At 40.4% G+C, this 25,251-nt stretch overlaps 1 protein-coding gene across 8 annotated transcripts in view; it reads right to left on the minus strand.

Moving 5' to 3' along the window:
- The window catches only part of ptprjb.1 (protein tyrosine phosphatase receptor type Jb, tandem duplicate 1), a 38,609-nt gene extending 20,138 nt beyond the window's left edge, over positions 1–18,471 (minus strand). For 4 of the 8 annotated variants that reach the window (XM_039809275.1, XM_039809278.1, XM_039809274.1 and 1 more), the window contains exons 1-6: positions 18,258–18,471; positions 2,842–2,863; positions 2,374–2,577; positions 1,864–2,124; positions 625–885; positions 163–423 (exon numbers count right to left, since the gene is read on the minus strand). In XM_039809275.1, the coding sequence (XP_039665209.1) occupies positions 163–423; positions 625–885; positions 1,864–2,124; positions 2,374–2,577; positions 2,842–2,863; positions 18,258–18,326 (1,078 nt within the window). In that variant the 5' untranslated portion in view covers positions 18,327–18,471. Of the gene's footprint in view, positions 1–162; positions 424–624; positions 886–1,086; positions 1,105–1,863; positions 2,125–2,373; positions 2,578–2,841; positions 2,864–18,257 lie in introns of those variants that run through there. The other 4 variants (XM_039809282.1, XM_039809280.1, XM_039809277.1 and 1 more) reach the window with 3 other exon arrangements.
- Between the last annotated feature and the right edge of the window lie 6,780 nt (positions 18,472–25,251).

Raw genomic sequence — 25,251 nt, forward strand, 5'->3', positions numbered from 1 at the left:
TGTCCAAAATCTAAGACAATAGCTAGTCTCAGATCACGATATCGATATAATATCGATATATTGTCCAGCCCTAAGTCTAATATAGTCTTATACAGTTAACCTGGAGGGTAACTAAAACTGACTATGCTATTAATGTAGACAGTGAACCACTGCACATCTTACTTGTATACAGTGACATTGTCATTGCGTCTCCTAAAGTTGTGTTATCTCCAGCCACTGCAAGGACCGTCAAATTGTACTGCACCCCAGCAGTCAACCCAGTGACACTTATGTTTGTGTCAGTAACATAATCACTCCAGTTATTTGTTCCATCTGTCCATTGTACTCTATAGGAGGAGCTGTTTCCCTCTGGTTTAGTCCACGTTAGAAATATAGAGGATGTTGTGATATTACTGACACTGAGGTTCCTGACAACATTAGGCTCTGTGAGAAAAGAGAGGTGAACGCAATAAAGACAATATGACAGTCAAATATGAGTTATGTCTATGACAAAATACAGGAATAACTTCATCAGAAAACCACCAACTCAAGTTTAGGTCTAATACAGTCTTATACAGTTAGCCTGGAGGATAACTAAAACTGACTATGATATTAATGTAGACAGTGAATCACTGCACATCTTACTTGTATACAGTGACATTGTCATTGCGTCTCCTAAAGTTGTGTTATCTCCAGCCACTGCAAGGACAGTCAAATTGTACTGCACCCCAGCAGTCAGCCCAGTGACACTTATGTCCGTGTCAGTAACATAATCACTCCAGTTATTTGTTCCATCTGTCCATTGTACTCTATAGGAGGAGCTGTTTCCCTCTGGTTTAGTCCACGTCAGAGATATAGAGGATGTTGTGATATTAGAGACACTGAGGTTCCTGACAACGTTAGGCTCTGTGAGAAAAAAGAGGTGAACGCAATAAAGACAATATGACAGTCAAATATGAGTTATGTCTATGACAAAATACAGGAATAACTTCATCAGAAAACCACCAACTCAAGTTTAAGTCAAATACAGTCTTATACAGTTAGCCTGGAGGATAACTAAAACTGACTATGATATTAATGTAGACAGTGAATCACTGCACATCTTACTTGTATACAGTGACATTGTCTTTGCCTCTACTTGAGGCTCTGTGAGGGAAAAGGTATTATGGGAAAATAAAGACTTTTTAAAACCATTTCATCGCACAAATTCTTCTTTGAGTCAGTCACAATAGTAACAGTGCAACCAGAGCCATGTTGCCTCAGCGCCATTATCAAGCTGTCTCCATGCAGCTGGAAGTTTATCTAGCATCTTTGTGTTGCGACACTTCTTAAGGCACCCAGCGTCATCTTTAAGAAGTGACCAAAGCCCCTCATCTGACTTCTGCTATAACAGAGTAACAGCAGCTTGACATAAAGACATCCCTGGATCACTAGTCCAGTAACGCAACAGCAGAGTGCAGGATAAATACAAGATGAGTTTAACAGAAATAAAAAGTGCAAATGGAAAAAAACTACTGACTGTGGCAAGTGTGTTTCAGAGCACAGTTGCCCCTCCAAGAAGCTACAAAAGTCAAAAAAATCTGCATTGTAAAATAAAACAACATTTCCTTGATTGTGACTGACTACCAGGTCCGAAAGCAAAGAGGAGAGGACCAAACCATTATTTATGAGTTAAATCTGTAGGACTTAGTATAATTGTGATGTGCCTTGATTTAAAATAAATACCACGCAGAGGGATGTCAGTGACAGTGACATTCCTGACTGTGAGTGACTGAGAGGTGGATGCAAAGAAAACAACAGTGGCAGCAGAATATAATTCATATATGACAAAGTACAGGAATAGTACCGTCTTACAACATAAGCCAAATTTAAACGTCTACTTACTTGTGTACTGAGAAACACTGGCTTTCTCTCCTTCAGTAATGCCATCATCTGCCACTGCAGTAACAATAATGTTGTACTGGACACCAGCAGTCAGGTTAGTAATGTTTTTCTGTGTTAGAGTCACACTGTCATTGTAAGTTACATTTCCACCGGTCCACTGTACTCTATAGGAGGAGCTGTTTCCATCTGGTTTAGTCCACGTCAGAAATATAGAGGATGTTGTGATATTAGTGACAGTGAGGTTCCTGACCACTCCAGGCTCTGTGAGTGAGAGAGAAGTCGTAGGGAGTAAGAATGCATATGCCATGTTCTCGTTGCTCATCATTAGTGTAACACAGTATAATCATCTTTGTATTTGATATCTGTGGTTAATTCATGCTGAGAGATCTTCTGTTCGACAGACATGCTCAATCTGCAGCAATGCTGCAGGTACTATACTGTATACAAGCATTGTTGTAGAAATGGTAAAGGTCAGGAATATTAGTGATTTAACAAAGTAAACACACTTACTTGTGGTGGCCTCTGTACAGCAGTTCAAACAACTACTAGAGATTTGATAGACTGCTCCAGGAATCAAACCAGTTGTCGAACCATTTTCAGGGATTGAGATTGATTGATTGATGATGGAGAGGGTGCAATTGTTTCTGGATCCAAACGTGACTGTTGTTGTCGTCGTTGTAAATGTTTCCGTTTCATTGCTGCTACATTTAATACCTAAAACATAAAAGACAAAGAAGAAGAAGAAGAAGAAGAAGAAGAAGAAGAAGAAGAAGAAGAAGAAGAAGAGAAACAAGACCAACAAAAAATGAGCACAAATACATTTGAAAAAGCTACATTTCCGCAGCGATATTGACAGGAGTGACGTAATTAACAAGCCTATATTACATTAAAAACAAAATACAGTATTTAAATATAAAGAGACATTTTAACAGAAATGTGGCACATTAAGAAATAAAGAAACAGCACATGTGTACTTACCGGGACATTGTGCTTGGGAGATCTGTGGAGAGAGAAGAGCAAAAGTAAATAAATGATCTTGCACCAGCAGAGGTCAGCATTGAGTTGAAAACAGCTTCAAAGCATCAAACCCAACCACCTGTTTAATGTCACAGGGCATCAGTAAATTTAGCAACAACTGATAGTACAGTTAAATAGGTCGTGTCTCCTCACTTTCTTAAACCCAAGCCTTTTGTGATCCCGTCTTTCCAGTGAAACCACGTGTAAGGCATGTTTCCCAGCGTGAAGGTCTAAATGCTCTTTCAAAGCCCTTCCTAGACTCCCAGGAATTACATTCTGGTAGATGAATAATGCGCTCTTCGTAGGGCTGGGTATCAAACATCAATACATTCTGAGCCCATAGCACTGATTATCAAATGTGTGAAGGGTCCAACATGCTTATATTTCCAAAAACTAAAGTATCATATAGGCACAGCTATTGATGTCTAGCACTAGTTATTTATTCATTTATTTTAATTGCCCAAGAGTAGTCAAATGTTAGTATATCAACCCTAAACATACAGTAATAAGCATGTAAAATAACCACCCTGTGTAAGTTTTAAATTCGAAAATGTAATATTATTATTATTCTAATAAATAATAATAAACTTGTAGTCCATATAGCTCAGAAAAAAAGAGCTTTGGTTTATTCATCAAGACACGTTCTTTTCAATGGTGCAAACAAACGCACAAAAGCTCAGTATTATGGGAAAAAGTCCCTTTGTAACTGACGAAAAGATCATGTTTGTGTGTCAGTTAGTGCAAACAAAAAAGTAGAGCCTGTTAATAGCCGACCATCGGTAATCATTCTGTGGCCTCAGATAATGATCAATGTGTGAAACTGTTGAAAATACTGTTCTTCCTCCTTCCTCTGGACAGCTCATCTCTCACGCTCCAAAACAATTGCCAACAAGTTTCTGACAGTAAACAATATCATCACGCATGAGGACATACGACTTCGTGTTCACAATTTCCAACTCGGCATTTCTACCGTGGTTATCGTCCTAGTCCTGGTATCTGGACTAAACACACAGCTCTGATACCACATTACTTATTAGCGAAAACGTAATCAGCCCAGCGTCACTCACTCTTGCCTTTCAGTCTGTTTTCCACACAGCTAAACATTAAACACATAGCATCATAGTTTAAACCTGCATCATTCTCTCCACCACAAAGACAACCAATCGGATTAATCTTTTACTCCTGATAATGATAGAATAGATTTTACAGCAGTCCTGCATCACACAAGACCTGATCAGATCGTACTTTTAAATGAAATAGGCATGTCAATGTTAAAATATTACATTAAACACAATAATGTTGACTAACCGATTCACTTCAGCTTTAATTAAAACTATCATGAAGGTAGGATTCATTACACTGCCACTGGGTTAAACTGCGTTATTTAAAGTTAGGTGTACTTAATTAAACCACAATAAGCAGCTGAGTGTAGCCTATATCTCTTGTATTTATTCCTATTCAGAATTATACTTACATTGTAAATCTTGAACATGCTTTGGCAATATTGTACTTAATTATAGTCATGCTAATGAAAGCAAATTTGAATTATAAAATGTATATAAAATAGAACGGAATAGGATAGGTCTAACTAATACTCAAAAATTGTCAGACCTTGAAATCGAGAAAGAAAAGGTTCTTTCTGCATCAAACGCTGGCCCCTTCACCCACCCGTCCCTGGAGATCGGTGTCCGCTCCTTAACGTTTCTTTTTCTATTCACGACAGTGACCCTTCCCTTCCTCCCATTCCTCAGGGACTCTATTCTTCTTTCTGAAGTACAGCAGTGCCACACGGTGCACGGGGAGTTCAAGGGCTTTGAGGATCTGGTGAAGGCTTTGTACATAGTGTATGAGAATATACATTACAGTGTGATGAGACACGTTATCATCAGTAGAAGTATGACATACATTTTAATGAAATATAATTCATATGTGTGTTTCACCTTTTACGGAAGTCAGCATTTGATTCTTGAAAGTCCTCATGGAACCTCAAATATTAACCATCCAACCACCACCTTTGAATTATCAGGTAGTATGAAAAAATCCTGTCACTCATGTAGATTGTGTGCATTAACGGGAAGAACAGCCTGTAAGAGGAAGGATACAACTGCATGACTATACTTCTGCTGTTTGTGCAGGGCGTTAGCACGGCTGAGCTTCACACTAACGCCCTGTCAGAGAAAGTGTAAATGGGTAAATGGCTGACAATTTCTCACTATCTGTAATTTAGTGACATATTTACACTTTACCGCCGTAGTAGATGTTTTTTTAATCTTTAAAAGAGCATCCCCACAGCGGTATGATCCCCTGTATTTATATAGCACTCTTCTTAACAAAGTTACAAAGTGCTTTACAGAGCACAAAATACTATCAAACCCTTTAAACTGTTTTACTGTACTGATGGTGTGGGCTCATTGCTTTTGCACATTCAGTGCAGTATGTAGGTTTGTTTCTTAATGGCCCTTAACTGACATTTTACAGCGATATATCTTCTTCTACTTTCTCTGCTAATCCAACATTAAACGCAAACTGCTAACACATACACGCATCATCATAACACTAATGTGGATGAAGATATTGAATGTACGTATAGAGACAAATGTTACTTAAAATTATACACATCTGCCAAATTCACAGTTGAGTGAGAAATGACCTTGGGGAGTGATAACAGTACAGTTTGTGCTAAATGTTTTTGTCGCTGTGGAGAACAGTATTTAGTCACTCAAGTCCATATTTACTTAAGAATAAGACTGGTAAGGACTCTGTATTTTTCTTATTGTTAACAAATCCACTGAAAACAGTGAAAACCACAAAGTGATCCTATACCAACAAGTAGTGCCTGTTTGGCCAAAGCACCAGCCAAGAAACAACAACAAAAACAGTATTACTTTGTATTAAGTTCATAATGTTAAGTTCTTGTCTTTACTGTAGGCCTACAGTAGCTGGTAAAGCTTGTTGTGTCAAACTGCACTGAGGCTAAAACAGGCTACAAGGAGGATGCTGCAGCTTCACATGCTAACTTAACGTAACTAAACTTCAAAAGCATAACACTTTCAAAAGATAACATTATGATTTAAAATAATTTAGATGAGTTTCTGTAATGACGGGGGTAACTTGCCTAGCTATTAAAGGTGCTCTAAGTGATGTGACGCGTTTTTTAGGCTACAACATTTTTCGTCACATACAGCAAACATCTCCTCACTATCCGCTAGCTGCCTGTCCCCTGAACGCACTGTAAAAAAACGCGGTCTCTGTAGACAGCCCAGGCTCCACAAATGGCAACAAAAACAAACTGCGCCAACCTGGTTGTGCCATCACTGCATTAGCGTTAGCACGTAGGCTACCTCCACAATGCATATTCATGACTCAACCAACTCCTTCATGTCGGTTATTGGCTGGAACACTGTTTGTTATGGTTTGGTGTGCAGGTTGGCGCGGTTTGTTTTTGCTGGCATTTGTATCAATGACAGTTAGTACTGTAGACAAGCTACGTTAGCTAGCAGGATGAAGCTAGCAGCTAAAGATATTTTTCTCAGGACTTGACTAAAACAAAGCAAAGAGGAGAGTAAATATTAGAATTACAGTACATTCATCAGGTGGTCAGAAACATGAATCTAAATGAATGGTAATATGTCTCTGTCTTGGCTGGATGTGTAAATAGGCAACTGTTTGCTAATATGTTAGCCATATCAACCTAATAAGGCAATAATATAATAATAGACCTTTATTCACGGCAGACATTGTAGCTTATCATGGCAGAGAAAGCATAGGTGTGACAAATCATATTAATGATGGCTGCATTCCATTTAGGTATAACAGAAAGCCATTCAGTGAGCCTGCATGCAAAATACCAGGGCCCAGGAAAATAAAGAACCTAAATAGAGTGCATGATTACAGTAATCTTGTTTGTTAAACTTGTGCTTTTCCTGCTATGACATGTTAAGATGCCATGAAAGAAGTCACAACAGGAAGACATTTTCAAACATTAACCGACATAAATTGTAACATTTATGCATTTAACATGGCCTGTTTAATTAGATTCCGTCCTACCAATAGGACCTTGTGGTAAGATTTTTTCTAAGCTGCTGTTAACAAAAGTAATCAAGAATGAACTCTAAACATCAACAACTATAGGCCTACATTTAGTATTTGGTAGGTGCATGTATTTAGTAAGCTCTATTTAAAAACTAGTTTGTGCAGTAAATGTACACGGTACATTACAACTAGACCAAGTTTGAGCTTAAGAGCAGCTGTTGCTGACTCTAGCTATAAAACGGCTCACTGTCTCACAAACTAAACCTCCTCATGCTCCATCAAGATTATGGTACAGGTCACATACCAGTATGTAAAAGCCAAGTATGACAATCTCTTTTCATAGTCAAGTATTCATTTTTAATTGACCTCTGTGGATGTGATTTCTCTGAGCTAAAATTCCCAAATGTTTTATTTCCCTTGGCACTGTTCCTTAAGTATCAATTATTTTCCTCCTGACTAAATAAACAAAACAACGTCTCAAGCCATTATGCTTTGGCTCTGACTCAGAGAGCCGAAATAACTCAGGCTCAAAGTCCCATTTGGGAAATACTGCCCTAGAACTACTTAAGTTCAACTAATGGTTCTTTTTTTTCATGCATCTACTGGTACTCAGCCCCACACATCTGTACATCCTCCCTCCCTGCTTTAACCCTCAGCTGTAGTCTGTCTCTTAACTCAGGACCTTTTGGATCACTTGGACAATTATTGGGCGAATCATTATGGTGTTAGATACATGTATACTGATGTGTACAATCACTAGTAGTACAGATTTTTATTATATGGAAGCCACTAAAATCAGAGGAGAACAACGCCTTTGCTTGCCAGCATTAAGTATTCTAACCATTAGACTCACACTTGAGGAGGAATACTTAATGTTCATCGTGAAACACACTTGGCTAGGACTCAGCCAATGACCCGTTTGTCCTGTGTACAGAATCTGTGACCTTTGACTGGACCTGTCTGCATGGGGAGGAGAAGGAAATGGCTGTACTGACCACTATATAAACATTACATCAACCCAAAAGGCAGCCTGCCTGCCACTCTCTGATTCCCTTTCATTTCCAACAGTCTGCCTTTGCTGCTGATAATGCCCCAGTTCCTTCCTCCATAATAACACTCAGACCCAATAACAGTCCAGAAATCACCTTGTTTGCTTAGGAATCAGCCCATTTACCTTATCTCCTCATAATCTGATAACTTGGAACAACAATGTAAAAGGGTGGGGGGAAAAGCACAATACTTCATTTCTGTTCCTCGAATTACGCTTAAGTTCCATAAGGTGGAGGAAGTGCTGGTGGTGCCCTTGTTGAATCGCTGAGTGCAGAAAGTGGATTTCTGGAGTTTCTGCAAAATTATGTTATCTGACTCCATCCAACAAAACATGTGCGTGTCTTGATGATGGCAACACAAAACAAGGTTCACTAGGAAGAAATGGAGAAATGCATAATGTTGTCAAGTCTTCTACTCTCCTCTGTCGATTTTTCCTTTCCTTTTTCTAGTTGACCTTTTCCAGTCTTTTGTACAGTAATAGCTTTTTGTCAGCTGTCTAGTGCATGTCATTGCCAGTCACTCTTCACTTTACTCTTTTTCTTTTTTCTTCTTTTCTCCTTTTTGTGGGTTTGTGGGTTTGAAAGTCGTCATTCTCACTTTCTTCTGTCAGCCTATAATAAATTGGCAGCTTGTTCGCTTTTTAAAGTTCATTGCCTCAGTGGCTCATGAGCGACCTACTCATTGTTTCTGTTTTAACATAACTTCCTGTCACTTCCTGAGCCCACCCAGAGACCACTGATAACAGATGTGAACAACATAAAGGACTTTTAAGTTAAGCATGATGCTCTACTTCATACCCCCAGCACATTAATGTCAAATAAAGGAAGAAAAGAGCTACATGACATTGGCTTATAAATCAACGGTTGTCTCACTTAAACTGGTATTGGTTCCCTCAAAGCATTGCTGTTGCCAAAACATCACTTGAAAGACTGTCCTGTTCCTTCCTCCACAGTGTGCCATGTGTAATTATCTCATGTCAATCCGTACCTCTAAGTTTGTTTTCCATTATCAATGACCCTGAATAATAATAATAATAATTGTAATTTAAATTCAGTCATGGGGTTCAATGGAATTACTAGGTTTGGTCATGTATTAAAGTTTCTAATTGTATCGCCACACATTGAGATCTTTGCTTCCGATTTATTCACAGTGTCAGGGGAAATCATGGCCTTTGACCTCTTCTGAGCTACAAGCACTACAAGAGAATCTGTGCTGCAGTTTACCTCTTAAAGGGTCAGTTCACCCAAATTCCAAAAGATGTTTTTCTATTTACCACTCTAGTGACTAGTACTTCTCTTTCAGTAGTCTGTATATATATATATATAAAGGCCCAGATCTCTACTAATATTACCCCTATATTCAATACCACAATACACGCATCTACATGCATAACTCTGGATTAGTCCTAAAGTGTTGGACCTAAAATATACTACCCTATTAAAAATTGACAATTGGAGATAAAAGATCAAATTATAGTATATTATAATCGACTTTATGGGAAGACCTGGAGACTCAAGATTTAGATTCAGTTCAGTTGTTCAGGAGTTTTATGGGAAATTCACATCCTTATAGAGGTCTTTTTTATTGGTGTCAGTTAAATCCAGAGTGACTTATTTTCATTAAAATACGTCAATCTATTTTGGTGTGTTCAGTTTCCTGCCAGGACTGCAGCAACATAACTGTATACATGTAAGTTACTAAGAAAACAAATTAACTAGGTACAGAACATTTGAATTAAATGGTTTATTGGTCTACTGTTGATTTATTTGTTTTCTACATGCATACATACATACATATTAATATATTTGTATTCTGTATATGACATAGCATTTGAGAGTGATAGCATTTCTGTGAGAATACAAATGGCACAAAACTCAAATGAGACACACAAAAGCATAACATAACATAACACATAACACAAAACATAAATGAGTGAACATGAATCATGAAAAAAAAAAAATGCGAAAGCCACGTCTTAAAATATCCACTGCCTCCAAAAAACTCCCTGCCCATGACGGCTTTAGCTATGAGTGTGTTTGTCTCCAGGTACGGTATCAGCCTCCCACACCACAGTCCTGCCGCTGCTATCGCAGGCCACATCAGAGGCTATGGAAATGAGTGACATGGTATTTACTGTTCCCAGCACTGTGCAGAGCTGCTGCAGATACCCATCTAAGTACAACGCACTTGTCATTAGAGCTTCCTTCTCATGCTGCCAGCCCCGCAACAGGAGGAAGATGTGCATGAATGCAAACATACCAACGCCCCCAGATTCTGGACACAGAGGGCTGGGCCATTACGCTGAACATAGAAGTGTGATCAGTGGGATGTTTGAAAGGTGTTAAAGTGGAGCGTGGGGTGTGATGTGTGCTCGTCTACAGGGGAAGGAAGAGCAGAGAAGGCATAGTGTGGGTTTTGTAATATTAGTGACTGGCTTCTTTGTGCTGTATTCAAGGATGTAATTAATGTCTTTAGATGATGAAAGAAACTATGGCTATATACAGTACGTCATTTGATTTTTTAAATGTAGACTCAGAAGAAGAATGTATTCTGGGATAGACTCCTGGGCAGCATGATCCTTCATCCTGAGAGGAACATAAATATCTGTTTTAAATCTCATGGCAAGAATTTCACTTAATAAGAAAAATGTCAACCTGCTGGTGGTACTAGAGGAAACGTCAGGAGGTCATTAGGATATGTCCCCTGAGGACCATGAATACCTGTACAAAATGTCATGGCAGTGCATCCAACAGTTGTTGAGATATTTCAGTCTGGACCAAAGTGGTGGACCAACCAACAGATTGCCTTTAAAAACACTCTTTCAACAACTGCCACAGACAGCCTGTTATGTGATCATTTTGTACTAATGGGGCATTACAAATCTTATTTAAAACACTATACTCCATCTGAAAAGGCAGTGTGATCGAGTGGGAGAGAGAAAAGTGAAACAAAAGAAAATAATAATTTTTCATCCCCACTACAGCCTTGCATGGTCGTGACTCGCTCAGAGGCCACTGGTAGAATGATAGCTATCTGCTGACAATAAGGCCTTTGAGGCCGAGAGAGGAGCCTGTGTCTCATTTACATGGATTGGGGAACTGTGAGTCTTTGTAATTCATCTTGTACACGCTGAGCTTCCAGTCACAACCCGGGTCGACAGCAGCCTGTTTGGGGATTTAATTTGAAACTGGACTGTCCTGATACAGATGGAGGGGGGTTGGGAGTGGGCAGAGGCTGCAGCATTCCACAAAGGAGAACTTGACTTGTGACTTTTGCACTTTAGATCAATAATGGGATGCAAGCATTCTAATCTGGATACAGTGAGACAAATACATTTTGGAGAGGGATACTTGTGTTCACCTCAGACGTCATGAAGTCATCACACGTCATCCACATTTTATAGTAGTGCAAGGCATTAGAATAGCAGCTCGCCAGAAAGACAGTGTTCATCAGTCCAGACGGGCCAGTTCTTGTAAGTGTTAGATAAGGTCTTGTTTCCTTGTTCCGAGATGTCCTTTATTGATAGCAAAGTTACCATTTCTGCATGCTGTCAGGAGGTACAGACAGAGAAAGTGAGAAACAGATACGGATGGGAACAGAGAAAGGCTCCATAATCATGCAAAGTGTTGTACTTCCTGGGTTACTAATGTGTCAAGCTGTGACTTTGCACGCACTTCTCTAGACTGCGCCTAATAAAACATTTTTTTAATCCCATTTCCAACTGATTTCCATGATAGCCAGACAAAAGTCACAAAAAGCTCCTTAATAAAAAAAAATTAAAAATTACGAACAGTATATTAACTACTGAATGGACATGTTATTTCAAGCAGAAGAGCTGTCTTTATGCTTTAGACTGGAAGTGCCTGAGAGAAAGGACAGAATTATTAAAGAAGTTAGATTTAAAAACTGAATTATTAACATGTTAATCTGCCAGTTCTGTTTAATTTAGTGTTATATATTAATTTAATAAGAAACACTGCCTTTTTATTATCACGAGTATACTGTACATACATGTCGCTACTGATTGGGTGTCACCTGTGACACACCCACCAAACGAGAAAAAACATCTCAAAGCCTGTTGCACACCGTTCCGAGGAAACATGTTGTTCAACCAGGAAACTGCAGCAAAACACAACGTTTTAAGATCGAACGTGCCCCAGGTGTTTTCAATTATTCTGCCTAAGTATACCTCTTCAGAGATCTTTTTGATTAATGGAGTTTGGTGACCTCATATTATTCCATCATAGCTCCACTTGCCCAAAAAAGTGATAACAGTAAAGATCCCTGAATTATTTTTACCCCAAGAAATTATTTTTTTCACCAGATACATATAGACTTTTTTTTACATTTGCATTACATTACATGTCATTTAGCTGACGCTTTTATCCAAAGCGACTTCCAATTAAGTGCTTTCAACCCTGTAGGTGCAAGTACATTAGCTTTAAATAAGCAAAACTACAAAGAGCCATATGAAAGTGCAGCTTTAAGAAATATATATATATATATATATATAGCTTCTTTTTTTTAATCTGAGGTGCAGTCAGAAGAGATGTGTTTTTAGCCTTCAGCGGAAGATGCGTAGGCTTTCGGCCATCCTGATGTAGGGAGCTCATTCCACCATTTAGGAGCCAGGACAGCAAACAGTCGGGACTTCGTTGAGTGATTAGTTGTCCCTCGCTGTGAGGGGGCAGCAAGCAGGTTGGCTGATGCAGAGCAGATCAGCAAGTGAATGACAGACCCGAGAGAGTTGGTGTACAGAGAAAAGAGGAGGGGACCCAGGACTGATCCTTGAGGAACCCCAGTTTTGAGTGGGCAAGGTTCTGAGGTAGATCCTCTCCAAGTTACCCGGTAGGTTCAGTCTGCCAGGTAAGATGTGAGCAAAGAGAGCGCGGAGCCTGAGACACCCAGATCCTGGAATGTCGAAATGAGGCTCTGGTGGTTCACTGTGTCAAAGGCAGCAGAAAGGTCCAGAAGGATGACGACGGAAGAGAGAGAGGTTGCTCTAGCGATGTGAAGCTGCTCAGTGACGGCAAGGAGGTTTCTGTTGAGTGGCCAGCCTTGAAGCCAGACTGGTGGGGATCAAGAAGGTTGTTCTGGTTGAGATACTGTAAGTATAGAGTTGATTATAAATGGCATTCTCAAGAGTTTTGGATAGAAATGGAAGAAGGGAGACAGGTCTGTAGTTATTTACCTCAGGAGAGTGTTGGTTTTTTGAGTAGTGGGGTCACTCTTGCCTCTTTGAGGGCGTCGGGGAAACAGCCAGTTGACAAGGAGATGTTGATGAAATGGGTGAGGACAGGAAGAAGGTCAGGAGCAATAGACTGGAAGAAGGTGAGAAGGGATAGGATAAAGGGGGCAGGTGGTTGGGCGGGCGAAGGTAATCAAAGTAAGAATTTGATTTGGAGATAGAGGAAAGAGTACTGGATGTGATGGATGGAAAGATTATTTCAGGAAGCGTGGTGGAAAATGAAGAGCATATGTCATGGGTTGGTAGGAGGGAGGAGGTGGACTGGGGGAATCTAGGAGGTTAGAGAAGATGGAGAAAAGTTTGTTGGGGAAAGAAAATTCAATTTTGGTTTGATAAAAATAGCTTTTTGCTGCAGAAATAGAGGCCGTGAAGGAGGAAAGAAGAGCCTGATAGGTAAGCAGATCATCTGGGTGTTTAGATTTTAGCCATTTCCTTTCCGCTGCCCGTATAGTTGATCTTTCAGCACGCACTGAGTCAGATAACCACTGGGCTGGGGAGGACTTGTGAGCCTGCCGTGAAGTAAGAGGAGTTTGGTGAGAGAGTCAAGAGAGGAGGATAGAGTAGAGAGGAGAGTGTCTGTGGCAGCGTAGGGAGGCATGAGTAAGAAAGAGTCACATGGATGGAGGGGTGATAAAGTAGATAACGCCAGAGGAGAAGGAGAGAGTGAACAAATGTTACGGCGGACAGGTATAGTATCTCTTGAGATATGATTGTGAGCTTGGGAGAGTGGGAGAGTGGGAGAGAGTAAGAGATGAAGAAACGGTCTGAGGTATGGAGTTGAGTAACAGTGAGGTTGGATGTAGAGCAGTTTCTGGTGAATACGAGATCTAGGTGGTTGCCAGCTTTGTGAGTGGGTGGGGAAGGCGAGAGTGAGAGGGCAAAAGAAGAGAGAAGATGTACAAAGTCAGCTGACTTCCCTGTCTGGATGTTGAAGTCGCCCAGAAGTACCAGCAGAGGGCCAGTTTCAGGGATGACTTTGACACATAGATAACTAAAATTAGACTTCAAAAGCTGGGAAAGTGTCATTTTTCTTGGTACCGTTCAGTCAGCCTGTCATAGCATCATTAGGTTCAGGATTGTGTAGGTTGGTGAACAGAGTTGGCCTATGAGATACAAAAGACTACTGACAGGCGTCATGGTGTAGACAAGCTTATCAATCTAGGACAATTAAGGTCAAAATCTCAAAAAACGTATGTTTCGAAGGGGAACTGAAATTTAAACCAAGATACAAACTAAATAAAACAGAACACCAGAAATATTCACTGTAAACGGGTAGTCAACATGTAGACTTTGACGTGTACTGAAGAGGATTGGTAATGTTGTTAACGGCTTCAGAATGGAAAATGTCACTATGCAAAAAATAATTCCTTTCAGGGAAGCAAAGTATTTCCCCTTTTTCTACTGTAACTTCCTTGCTTCTGTGCTTTTAGTGACTATGTAAAATCTACATAACAAAGACATGCCCTAAATCGCTCCGGTATTAAGTATAATTTATTATTAAGTAATGATCTGCAACCTCTCTGACTATTTTCCTGACCGAAGAGGGGCACAAAGGTGTAACGCCCCATCACAACAGTCACTTCCTAAATTCTGCAAGGAAGTGCTGACAAACCCTCAGACCCAGATTGAATGGAAAAGAGAACTGTAATGAAGCGACAAAAAAAGGAGCGGAAAACAGACAACAGGCAGGAGGAAAGGGGAAAATCAATTAAGGAAAAGACAAGAATAAGAAAAACTATTACAATATGTGTTGTCCCTTTAACCCTTGGGTTCTGTGTGGCCATCAACAACATCTGACCACTAAGATCCTATCTCAAACACATCTCTTCAATTCAATCAAGAGCTTTATTGGCATTGCTTATATTGCCAAAGCAGATAACATACATAAACTACAGCATAAACACCAACTTAAACATCAAGTGATGAAGGCACGAGGAGTACAATGGTACAGCAAAATCGTTACACAACTTATCACATTGTTAAAACTTTGTCACAGTGTAGCTCTAACATACAGGAACCTATTGATCTAGGTGGGTGTTTTGTTAGGGGTGGTGGTTTATTCCGTGGTCATCTCTTAATTGGTGGCAGGAGGCGACATAATCAGCTGCTAGGATGCAGCAGTTTGAATTCTTGTCTTAAACAAATTTCAGTTTGTCCCTGTCTGAAAGTGTCTCGAATTATTTACATTGACTTTTAAATGTGGGGAAGAAGATTTGTCTAATTTGTTTGTATTTGTCACAGAAAGTGATGCTCTGTCTCTACTTGTCTGTCCTCCCTGGGTGTCCAGGTCTGTCTGTGGCGGCCGGTTTCCACAGCCAGACTGTGTCAACTCAGTCTGTACCTGCTCAGAGTCTTTCTGAGTCTTTGCTCACATATGGTGCTCAAGTATTCTGCTAACTGTGTATTGTCATTTTAGGGCTAAGTAACAATCAATTTGGCTCTGATGTTTTGTAGTGTCTTGCCAGTGTGTGATGTATTTCTCTTTTTGTCTGCAGATTATTTGGTTGGGCCGGATGGTTTCGGGGGTGTCCTGAGGTTCTGGGGGCTGTGCTGAGGTGAGGGAGCTGAGTGACAGGCCTTGTGAGGGGACTTTTCTCTAAGTTTCTCTGTTGTAAGTGTAGTGCTTTGTAGTGGAAACTACGGGGGTCGCTTGTTTTCAGGTGGTTGTAGAATTTGATGGCTCTTTCAGATGTAATTTGGAGGGGATACTGACTTGAGTTCCACTCGGCAGGCATTATTTGGAATGTCTTTTGGCAGGTGTAATATGATTTTACAAAATGCTACATGGGATTTCTCAATTGGGTGATTGTCCCAGTCAGTCATTTTTAAATGTCTACTGAGCGGGACCCATATTTCACTGCTATATAGCAATGGGCTCTATTACCGATTAAAAAATGTTTAACCAAGTTTTAATTAGTAATTGGAATGTCTCTCTCTCTCTCTCTCTCTCTCTCTCTCTCTCTCTCTCTCTCTCTTGTTGCCACATTGGATTAAATTATTTCAATGTCTGTAACATACATTTGTTTTCTTTTTCTAAATTTAAAATGTATTGTCCCCTTTTACAGTAGGTGGTTTGCCCTGGGTGTGGTAAACAATTATTTGACACATTTAAATTAGAAGATACAATCACTAGGAACTGACTGACCACATATTATATAATATCCTGAGTCCAGCAGATGCAAAGGAGACAATCGGGTCTCTAATCTCTGATTTAATCCAACCATACGATGTGAGAGAGCAGCAGGCTCTGTCTCTAAACGAGAAAATCATGATTGTCGTGTCTCTTAACTATTAATTACTGACCACAACTTTAGACTCAACAATGTCAAATTTAAAGTGAAACAACACTGGATGTATTAACAATCCCTGTCATAACTGTACAACACAACAAAAGAATTCTCTTTAATACCGAAACATGCAGTTAAATCCATCTTATATAGACCATCACCGGAGTCTTTTCTGGAGCTTTCAACTTTACAGTCTTCATCATGATTATTTTGTCTAATAACTAATATTTCTGAGGTCAAGAATAAACTTTGATGCTAAATAAATAATATTCCAATCCGTGGGATCATAGTCTACAACTATTGCATGTGTATTTTGTAGTTTAATTTTACCATGACAGAACAAACCAATACATGATAATACGTAAAGTGATGGGCCAATCATTCACGCACCATGCAACAATTTTTGCACTTCAACTACTACTCGAACTAAATTCCACTTTGAGCCTCAAAACTGCTGACAGGAAGCGAAATATTGTTGGTGCCCAGTTTGACTGCAACAAGGAGTAGATAATTGAATAATGTGTAACTAATAGTTATATAATTGTACACTATCATCATAGCAAGATTTCGTGGTTTAAATACCGGATGTTGGCACCAGGTTATGAAATGCAAAGTGTGTGTATTTAAATATTCCATTTTCTGATTCAAATGAGGTCCACCTTACAGTCTGTGTATAATGTTGAAGCTTTTTTGCATGATGTGACGACATTAAAACGTAGCACAATAACAAGTTCTCATACCTAAAAGGGAAAACAGGTTGGGTTCTTTTTTTAGCGCCTTTGTTTTCTAATCTGATGCTTCTAGCGAAGTTCTGGTTAAGAGGTGGCAAATATTGGGTTTATCGTTAAAGGAAGCCATCATTGACCGTTGGTAGGAGAAGTTACTCAAAGCGCTGTCTCTGGTGTCAAAGTCACAAAGTTTACATTTTGTACAGATAAATATCCACCCAAAGCTCCTCGCCTACATGTTTTGAGGTAAGTGTGTTGTTGTGGGTGCAGGAGTGACAGGGACACTGAGCTGCTCTTCATTCCATTCCTGAGCCCCTTTGTGTTGGCCACACACACCCTCACATGCCATTCTCAACCTCTCTCCCCCTTTTTCCCCCTTTCCCTCTCTCTCTCTCTCTCTCTCTCTCTCTCTCTCTCCAGAAAGAATAGCGGGACAAGTCAGGTGGGTCTTTCTTCAGGGGGATGCATTTTAACACAACAAGTGCAATCCTGAACAAACAAGTTACCAATAAAGATATTTCAAATACATATAGTATCTCTTTAGAGTACTTAAGCATTTCAAAATAATGCATTTTTATTTTCACAAATAAGTCCTACATCGATGTAGGCGCACCACGTCTTCCAATAAATAGCCCACCATTGTTACACCTCTCCAAATGAAGGTTGGCGTATTAATTACTGGCTGACATACATTTGAATCCAATTAAAACCCTCAACGGACTATTCTTCTCATAGGAAGCCATGACACCAAACCTTCTTTGGGTGAAATTGGTTTGTAACAGTTGATATTTGCTCTCATAAACTTTTCTCCTAAGTGTAATCTGTAATAGCACCAACTACTCCTGAGCAGAGAAGTAAATCGCCTCAGGGCACAGCAGCTACCTGCGCAACAGGTGCACTCCCACCCGCGTGATGAAAACTGACCTTCATCAACCAAAACAAAGCGCTCCGTTGTCATGAACAGAACAACACCAGCTGGTTCAATTCTGCGCAAAATGTAAACGAATAAAAGCCTTTTTTTTTTTTTTTTACCTTGAGGAGAGCGCTGAAGACCAGGATAGACCACAGAGAGACGCTACACCGCAGCAGTGGCTTCATCATGCCGCACGCTTTGGGAAAAACAGATTCCAGGGACTTTTCAGTTCAGAACTTTCATGTCCGAACTTTCTTTGTCGCTTGAAAAGACTCTCCACAATCGCTACATGAGGAGATGTAAAAGTCAGAACTTTCTCTTCTCTCTGTTAAACGGGGAGGAGCGGCGGCCAAGCGCGTCACTCCGGGAAGTTTTGGTGAAGTGTGCCACTCCTCTCATCATCAGTCCCCTGTGTGTAAATACACACAGTGGTGGGAGTGCGGGGCTCGGACTACGTGTTGGGCAGAGAACGGGACCTTGCGAGTGATTCTGTGAAGAAGAACTTGCAGTAAATAAAAAAAAAAGATGCCATATTAATATAACTCATCTCTTTATTATTTGTAAAATAGTCAGTATCAATCTATAACAAAACGATATGCTTATTCTAGATAAACTAAAATAAACAAATAATAAATAAAAAAAACTATTCAATTAATTGAATAATTTGTTATTTTACATTTTTGGTTTGCAAGGGTTAAACTGCGCCTTCAAAAACTTTGTCATACAGATATGCAATGATGATTGCTGGGTTGTTATGTATGTTGACTTGTCCAGTGTCAAGTCTTGATCATGTAATGAGATGATAAGATAGCCTATACGGTAGCTAGTTTAGGCGCAATATATATATTTTGCCTAATGGTGTGTGTGTGTGTGTGTGTGTGTGTGTGTGTGTGTGTGTGTGTGTGTGTGTGTGTGTGTGCACACGTGTGTGTCTACTGAGATCCTCAGGAGAACAGGCTGTATGAGTATTGAGGCCACAATCACCCAGCACCAACTGCGTTGGTTGGGACATATCATAAGGATGTCCTACAACCGTCTGCTCCGTAGAGTGCTATATGGCCAGCTACACCAAGGCCAGCGCTCTGCCGGAGGCCAGAAGAAACGCTTTAAAGACCAATTAAAGACAGCGCTTAAGAGGTGCAAAATTAAACCTGGGGACCTGGAGAACCTGGCTGCTGATCGCAACATCTGGCGGCAGCTATGTCTAGATGGGACCCAAGCACTGGAGGAGGAAAGGACAGTCAGGAGACAACAAAGAAGGCTCACACACCCACACCCACACCCATGAATGCCAGTAACACCAATATCATGTATACATGTCCCACCTGCAATAGAACCTGTGGATCCAGGATAGGACTAAACAGCCATCAGAAAACTCCCCGTTACACGACAGAAGTGGACGTCATCATCGGATTCGATGGACAACTACAAGCAAGCAAGCAAGTGTGTGTGTGTGTGTGTGTGTTTCTCTGCTTCAGTGGCACCACAGATGTGCCACAGCTTCGACAGCCTGAGCTAAAGGGCTGCCCGGTCATGCAGAAATGAGAGAGTAAACCCCGCATTCTTGCCATAATTTGGCCACGCAAGGTGGAGGAATGCATCGGATGGATCCCTTTACTAATACCACACAAAGCCGAGCTGCCAAGGCAAATGTTTGGTGTTTTTTGGGAAACTTCCCAGAAGCTACTGGCCTGTTACAAACAAGTGATGCCACTGACTTCACATAAGCAGGGGCATAAAGCAAGGAATCACAGGCTCATAAGCAGGAGAGGGGACAATCGCCATACTCAATCATTACAAGAAAAACATCTGTAAAGCTATTAGAGGAAATTTCCTGAGCATCACAAACCAGTTATTTGAATATTTATTCTCCAAAACCATTTATAAAGAATTACAGCTGCAACTAGTGATTGTTTGTATCATTGGTTGATCTGTTGAATACTCTACTATTTGTTGATAAAATTGTCATGGCATGTTCCCAGAACCCAAGGCAGCATCTTCAGACTGCTTGTTTGTTTGACCAACAGTCCAAACTGTAAATATATTCAATTTACACCAAAAAAAAGCAGGAAACCCTCCTAAGAAACTGCAAATAGAGCAGGTTTCACATTCACATTTTTGCTTAAAGTGCTCATATTATGCTCATTTTCAGGTTCATAATTGTATTTAGAGGTTGTACCCAACACAATTTTTTTGTTGTACTGCACATTGCTGCAGCTCCTCTTTTCACCCTGTGTGTTGAGCTCTCTGTTTTAGCTACAGAGTGAGGCATCTCACTTCTGTTCCATCTTTGTTGGGAGTCGCACATGCGCACTACCTAGGTATGGACTACTAGCCAGTCAGAAGCAGAGTATGAGAGAGTGCCACGCTAGCAGCTAGGCGAGCATTATAACGTGTGTTACAAAGTGACGCACGTTCGTCATGGAAGTAAAGGCTGGACTACAATAGAGCTGTTTGGAGCAGTTTGTGAACAGTGTTTTCTGTTGGAGATGGTAAGTCCCTTTGGGGTGGACTTTGGGCTTTTTCACTTTGTAAACCTATAACATGCACAAAAAAGATATATAACACAATAAAGGAAAGGCGAAAAGCCAAAAAAGCATAATATGAGCATAGATTATTAGTGATTAATTGATTGAGAAAATGTCAGTCTCATCACTAAATCGACTTATTTCACAAAGAATTCTCTCACAAAGACATCAGTTGAGTGGAGGATACACGGCTTCACTGGGAGGACAGGCTGTGAAGTGCTGCTGCATGCAGTCTCCAGGGCTAACGTTAAGCCAGCTGATGACGGTCAGGAAAAAACAAAATCACAAGGTTGTTGTTTTTTTTTCACAAAGAATATGTGACATGTGGGTGTGTAGTAACAGATACTGAAACTATTTACCTTTTGCTGTTTAAACAGTAAAGTATGAGTAATTGATTACAGTTTTACAAGAAGCCTATCTTGCCCAACACTGTTTGTACCTTTACGGGTAACACTTTATGAGTGGTACAAATCATGTAGTTAAGTAATGTAATTAATGCATGACTTATGCTGATTTAATGCATGAATTAATGCAGGATGTATAATTCCTATTGCTCACCATTAACAAATTACCAAGTAACCATGACTTTATAGGATTAGTCCCTGCTTATCATCAACATCATCAATTAAGGGATCACCATTAAGGGATGTGAATTCACAGTTACTTGATACAGGTACATCCATTGAAATGCAACCAAATTAACAGTAGGCCTACCTATTCTCACAGAAATATGAAGCTATATATATATATATATATATATTTCATATTTCTATGAGAGTAGTTACAGTTCTGCTTTCGAGGAGGCTGAGCAAAGGCATAGGTCTGAAATAAACTTTTATGTAACTGGAATCCAGATAATTTGGCTACATGGAGTAACTGTGAATTAACATTCCTTTATTGATAATACATTCATTAATTTGAGCCCTTATTATGAAGGATGTAGCCTGGTTGACACCAGACCCTTCTCAGTTGTAACTGAGAGTGAGTCTGGGGAAGGTTCATTGACAGCTCATTTCCAACGGACATCGCTCAAATGCCTCTGGGCGCAATTGGATAGTCCTTCAACCAATCAGACCAACGATCCGGGTGACGTAGCAGCGACAGCGGTATTAACGGGTTGCTGTGCTTCGGGCTCGATGGTGTTTTAAGCCCCCAACGGCAGTGCTGCGACCGTTGACTTCAAGGCACCTAACCCTAACCTTAACCCTAACCCCTAACCCTAACTATAACCATAATCATAACCATAACCATAACCATAACCATAACCATTGCCTAATCGACTTCAAGGCAGTGCTGCGACCGTTGACTTTAAGGCACCTAACCCTAATCTTAACCCTAACCTAACCATAACCATAACCATAACCATAACCAATGCCTAAGCACTGCCTGCAAGGATACGTTGGGGGCTTAAAACACTGATAAACGCACTTCGGTGGCCGTCATGTTGAATGTAAACAAAAAGCTGCTTGCCGTCGCTGCGCTACCGTCATTGTGTAAAGCCCGTCTCAACGGTTGTGATTGGTGCCTCGATTTGAAAAAAATTGGAAATGGGCTCTTGGTCAGACTGACTTGCAGAGCAAATCTCAAATTTGCCGGAAAATCGTTAGGATTTTCCTAGGCTATAAACGGTTAACCCTTTATATTTTAACTGAATGGATGTTGGTGACTTCAGCAGACTTTTAGTACTTTCAGCAAACATTTTAGTAGCACAACCTGAAACAATTGAAAAAGTATGTAAAGGATACTGAAACCCACAGTTTTGTTCAAATATATTTTTTTTATCAGAGGTCAGGCTCAACTGCAGTACAGTAGTGTTGGAGCTAGAAAGGAGTCTAAAAAAAGACACCTCAGTGTCATAGGGTGACTTTGAACCTGCACTGTTCCTTTTTTTTTTTGCACTTCATCTCCGTTCATTGAAGAATCAAGAATGAAATGAAATATGTGAGTGTGCATGATATGGGCTAGTCATGTAGTTTATTTATGGAGCATTTTTATCAGCTTTGTCTCAGAGCACTGTACAGGAAACAGCAAATAACAGACTGCTCTTGTGCATAGCTGGCTGCGAAAACAGCAGTCAAACCACCTTGTGACGGAAGAAAAACTAGAAGAAACTGTCATTTTATTTCAATGTTACAAATGAATACCTGATCAGAAATTAAACTCTGATCCAGTGCAAATATGTTTAATTAAAATGTACGGAATATGGCCAAAAAGAAAAATACTCATCTCCTTATTGCACCCATTATTCTGTTGTTGTCCCTTCCCCTTCATCCCTGTTTGGCGTCCATTGACTTACATTACCTTGCGATTGCGCGTGAATTGACGCCGTAGCGAGTAGTATGAAAGGGCAAAAAATCCGCAGAGGGAGGTTGGTCGGGGTGGAAGATGGGTAAAACACAGGACTTTCACCCAGGACAGGGGGGGATCACGTCCGACGTGTGACGTTTCCTTCGTGTCCCGCGTGTGATGTTTCACGTCCATGTTTGTTCTTTTCCTAAACCCAGCCCCGTTCTTCTTTTCCTAATCCCAACTGTTTCTTATTTTCAACCGTTTCTTCTTTTCCTAAACCCAACTGTAGTGTCGCGATAACACGCAGCCTCGCGATAACACGCAGCCTCGCGATAACACGCAGTCTCGCGATAACACGCCACATGGCTACGCTGTGACGTTGCAGATTGCCGTCCACTGTATACAGCGTAGACATACACGCGCGTAGCCCAAAATGCGTACAAATAACACGCCACTTGGCTTTAGGAAAGTGGCGTGTATGTTTACTCAAAGTCATGATGTCATGTTGCAAGAGTGAATGAACTTTACAAATGGGCATAGCGGCGAGTACACGAAAAGTGACGGAAGTAATTGTGTGAAGAATGAAAAAAAGAGTTTGCGAGAGAAGTTCAAACCCTGTTTACTTTCTCACCTCGGAACATCTCGCCACTCACTATATGAAGTGGGTGTGAATGTCGTTAGAACATACGTCGGTCACAGTCCCAAAATTCTGTCGTCGAATTATGGTTAAAGGTGCGAGCGCCGCTGTTTCACTTGTCCCTCCCTGGTTTCTCCTGCTTGACGGAGCTGGTCACCTTCTTTGTTGCCTCCTTGGTCACCTGAAGATGGTCCAAGTAGAGCGGGTCAGCTACTAATCACAGGGTTGGCGAATCGATCCCCAGCTCCAAAGTGTTCTTGGGCAAGACACTGAATCCCAAATCGGTGCTTTATTTAGTGCAAATTAACAAGATGGTCTTGCTGAAAAATTTAAACATAAACAGTGCATCAAGCCATATTCTTTGTTGTTGAATATTTTATTTTCAAATTTTCAGTTTAATGAAACACATAAACTCACAAAGACATAACTCCCAATCCCTTTCCTGACCCACTTACAAACTGAGAAAGACCCTACTCAAAAGGAGCAGAAAAATAAAGAAAAGAGAGGCAATGTGAAGAGACAATTTAGCTTGACCTGGTGACCAGTGGCATATTGATAAAAATGTGGTCTGCTATATGATTCGGCAAGGTATCCATATAGGCCTAATAGGGCTGCCAAATCTCGAGAAAGATGTCATATTCATTTCTAAGAGTATAGAGTATACGTGATCCTTTCAAGTGCAATACATGTATTCATTTCTTGAAGCCATCTAGCAGTGGGGAGATGGGAATCTGACTTCCATGTAATGGCTACGCACTTCCTGCAGAGGGCTACTGTAAGAAACTTCTTTTGGAAGTTTCTTCAATGTGCATTAATGGTTGCAAAGTTCCCTAACAAGTAGATTTGCGGATCTAGTGGGAAGGTACTCCCAGTGAGCTTTGTCATAATGTCACTAAAGTCATGCCAGAATGTAATAAGTCTAGTACGTGACCAAGTGCAGTGTAAGAACGAGCCTTCCTCTATACCACATCTAAAACACAAGTTTTTTTTTTTTATAGATGTTTTGATTCTTTCTTTCTTTTCTTTTTTTACAGTAAAACTTGGTCCCCACTGGAATCCATTTTAACAGAAATCAAGCAGCGTATAGCCTCCCTTGCAAGCAACACACAATCACCTTTCTAGTAAGAGGTGAGCGATCTATAATTGAAAGGCAGATTTTGGACAGAATATTACTTTACGTTTCAAAAAAATGGAAAAACCATTGTAATAACTAGTACTTCAAAGTAGTAGGACAACTATATATCTAGTTGTAAATTGCTCTGATGTGTTCATGCTAAACCTCTTAATACTTGTGTTGCATCGCTAAAGATGTGGGTGATTTCCTGACCTTTAAATAGTACACTGGATGCCGAAGCTGCCACCGCTTTGTGGCAGTTTCATAATGGCTGTTGTAAGAGGCCTGCTGATGATGACCATTCCCAAGGAAATGTGTAATCCTCTGGGGATTGTTGCACCATGTTTGTCTGTGTTTTTCTGCCGGCCTGTGCTTCTGTTGCCATATACAGTATACGTTTTGCCAGTGTTTATCCAAATGTTTGTGTCCTGCCATCTCCCCACTGTCCTCTGTCAAGAGTCAAGTAGTTTCATGTGTAAGATGATGCTGATAGTGTGAAGGCAGAGGCATTAGGAAGGAGTGTCATGTTATCTGCATGACTTCGG

Source organism: Perca fluviatilis, chromosome 8 (assembly GCF_010015445.1).
Source record: "Perca fluviatilis chromosome 8, GENO_Pfluv_1.0, whole genome shotgun sequence".
Classification (NCBI taxonomy): Eukaryota; Metazoa; Chordata; class Actinopteri; order Perciformes; family Percidae; genus Perca; species Perca fluviatilis.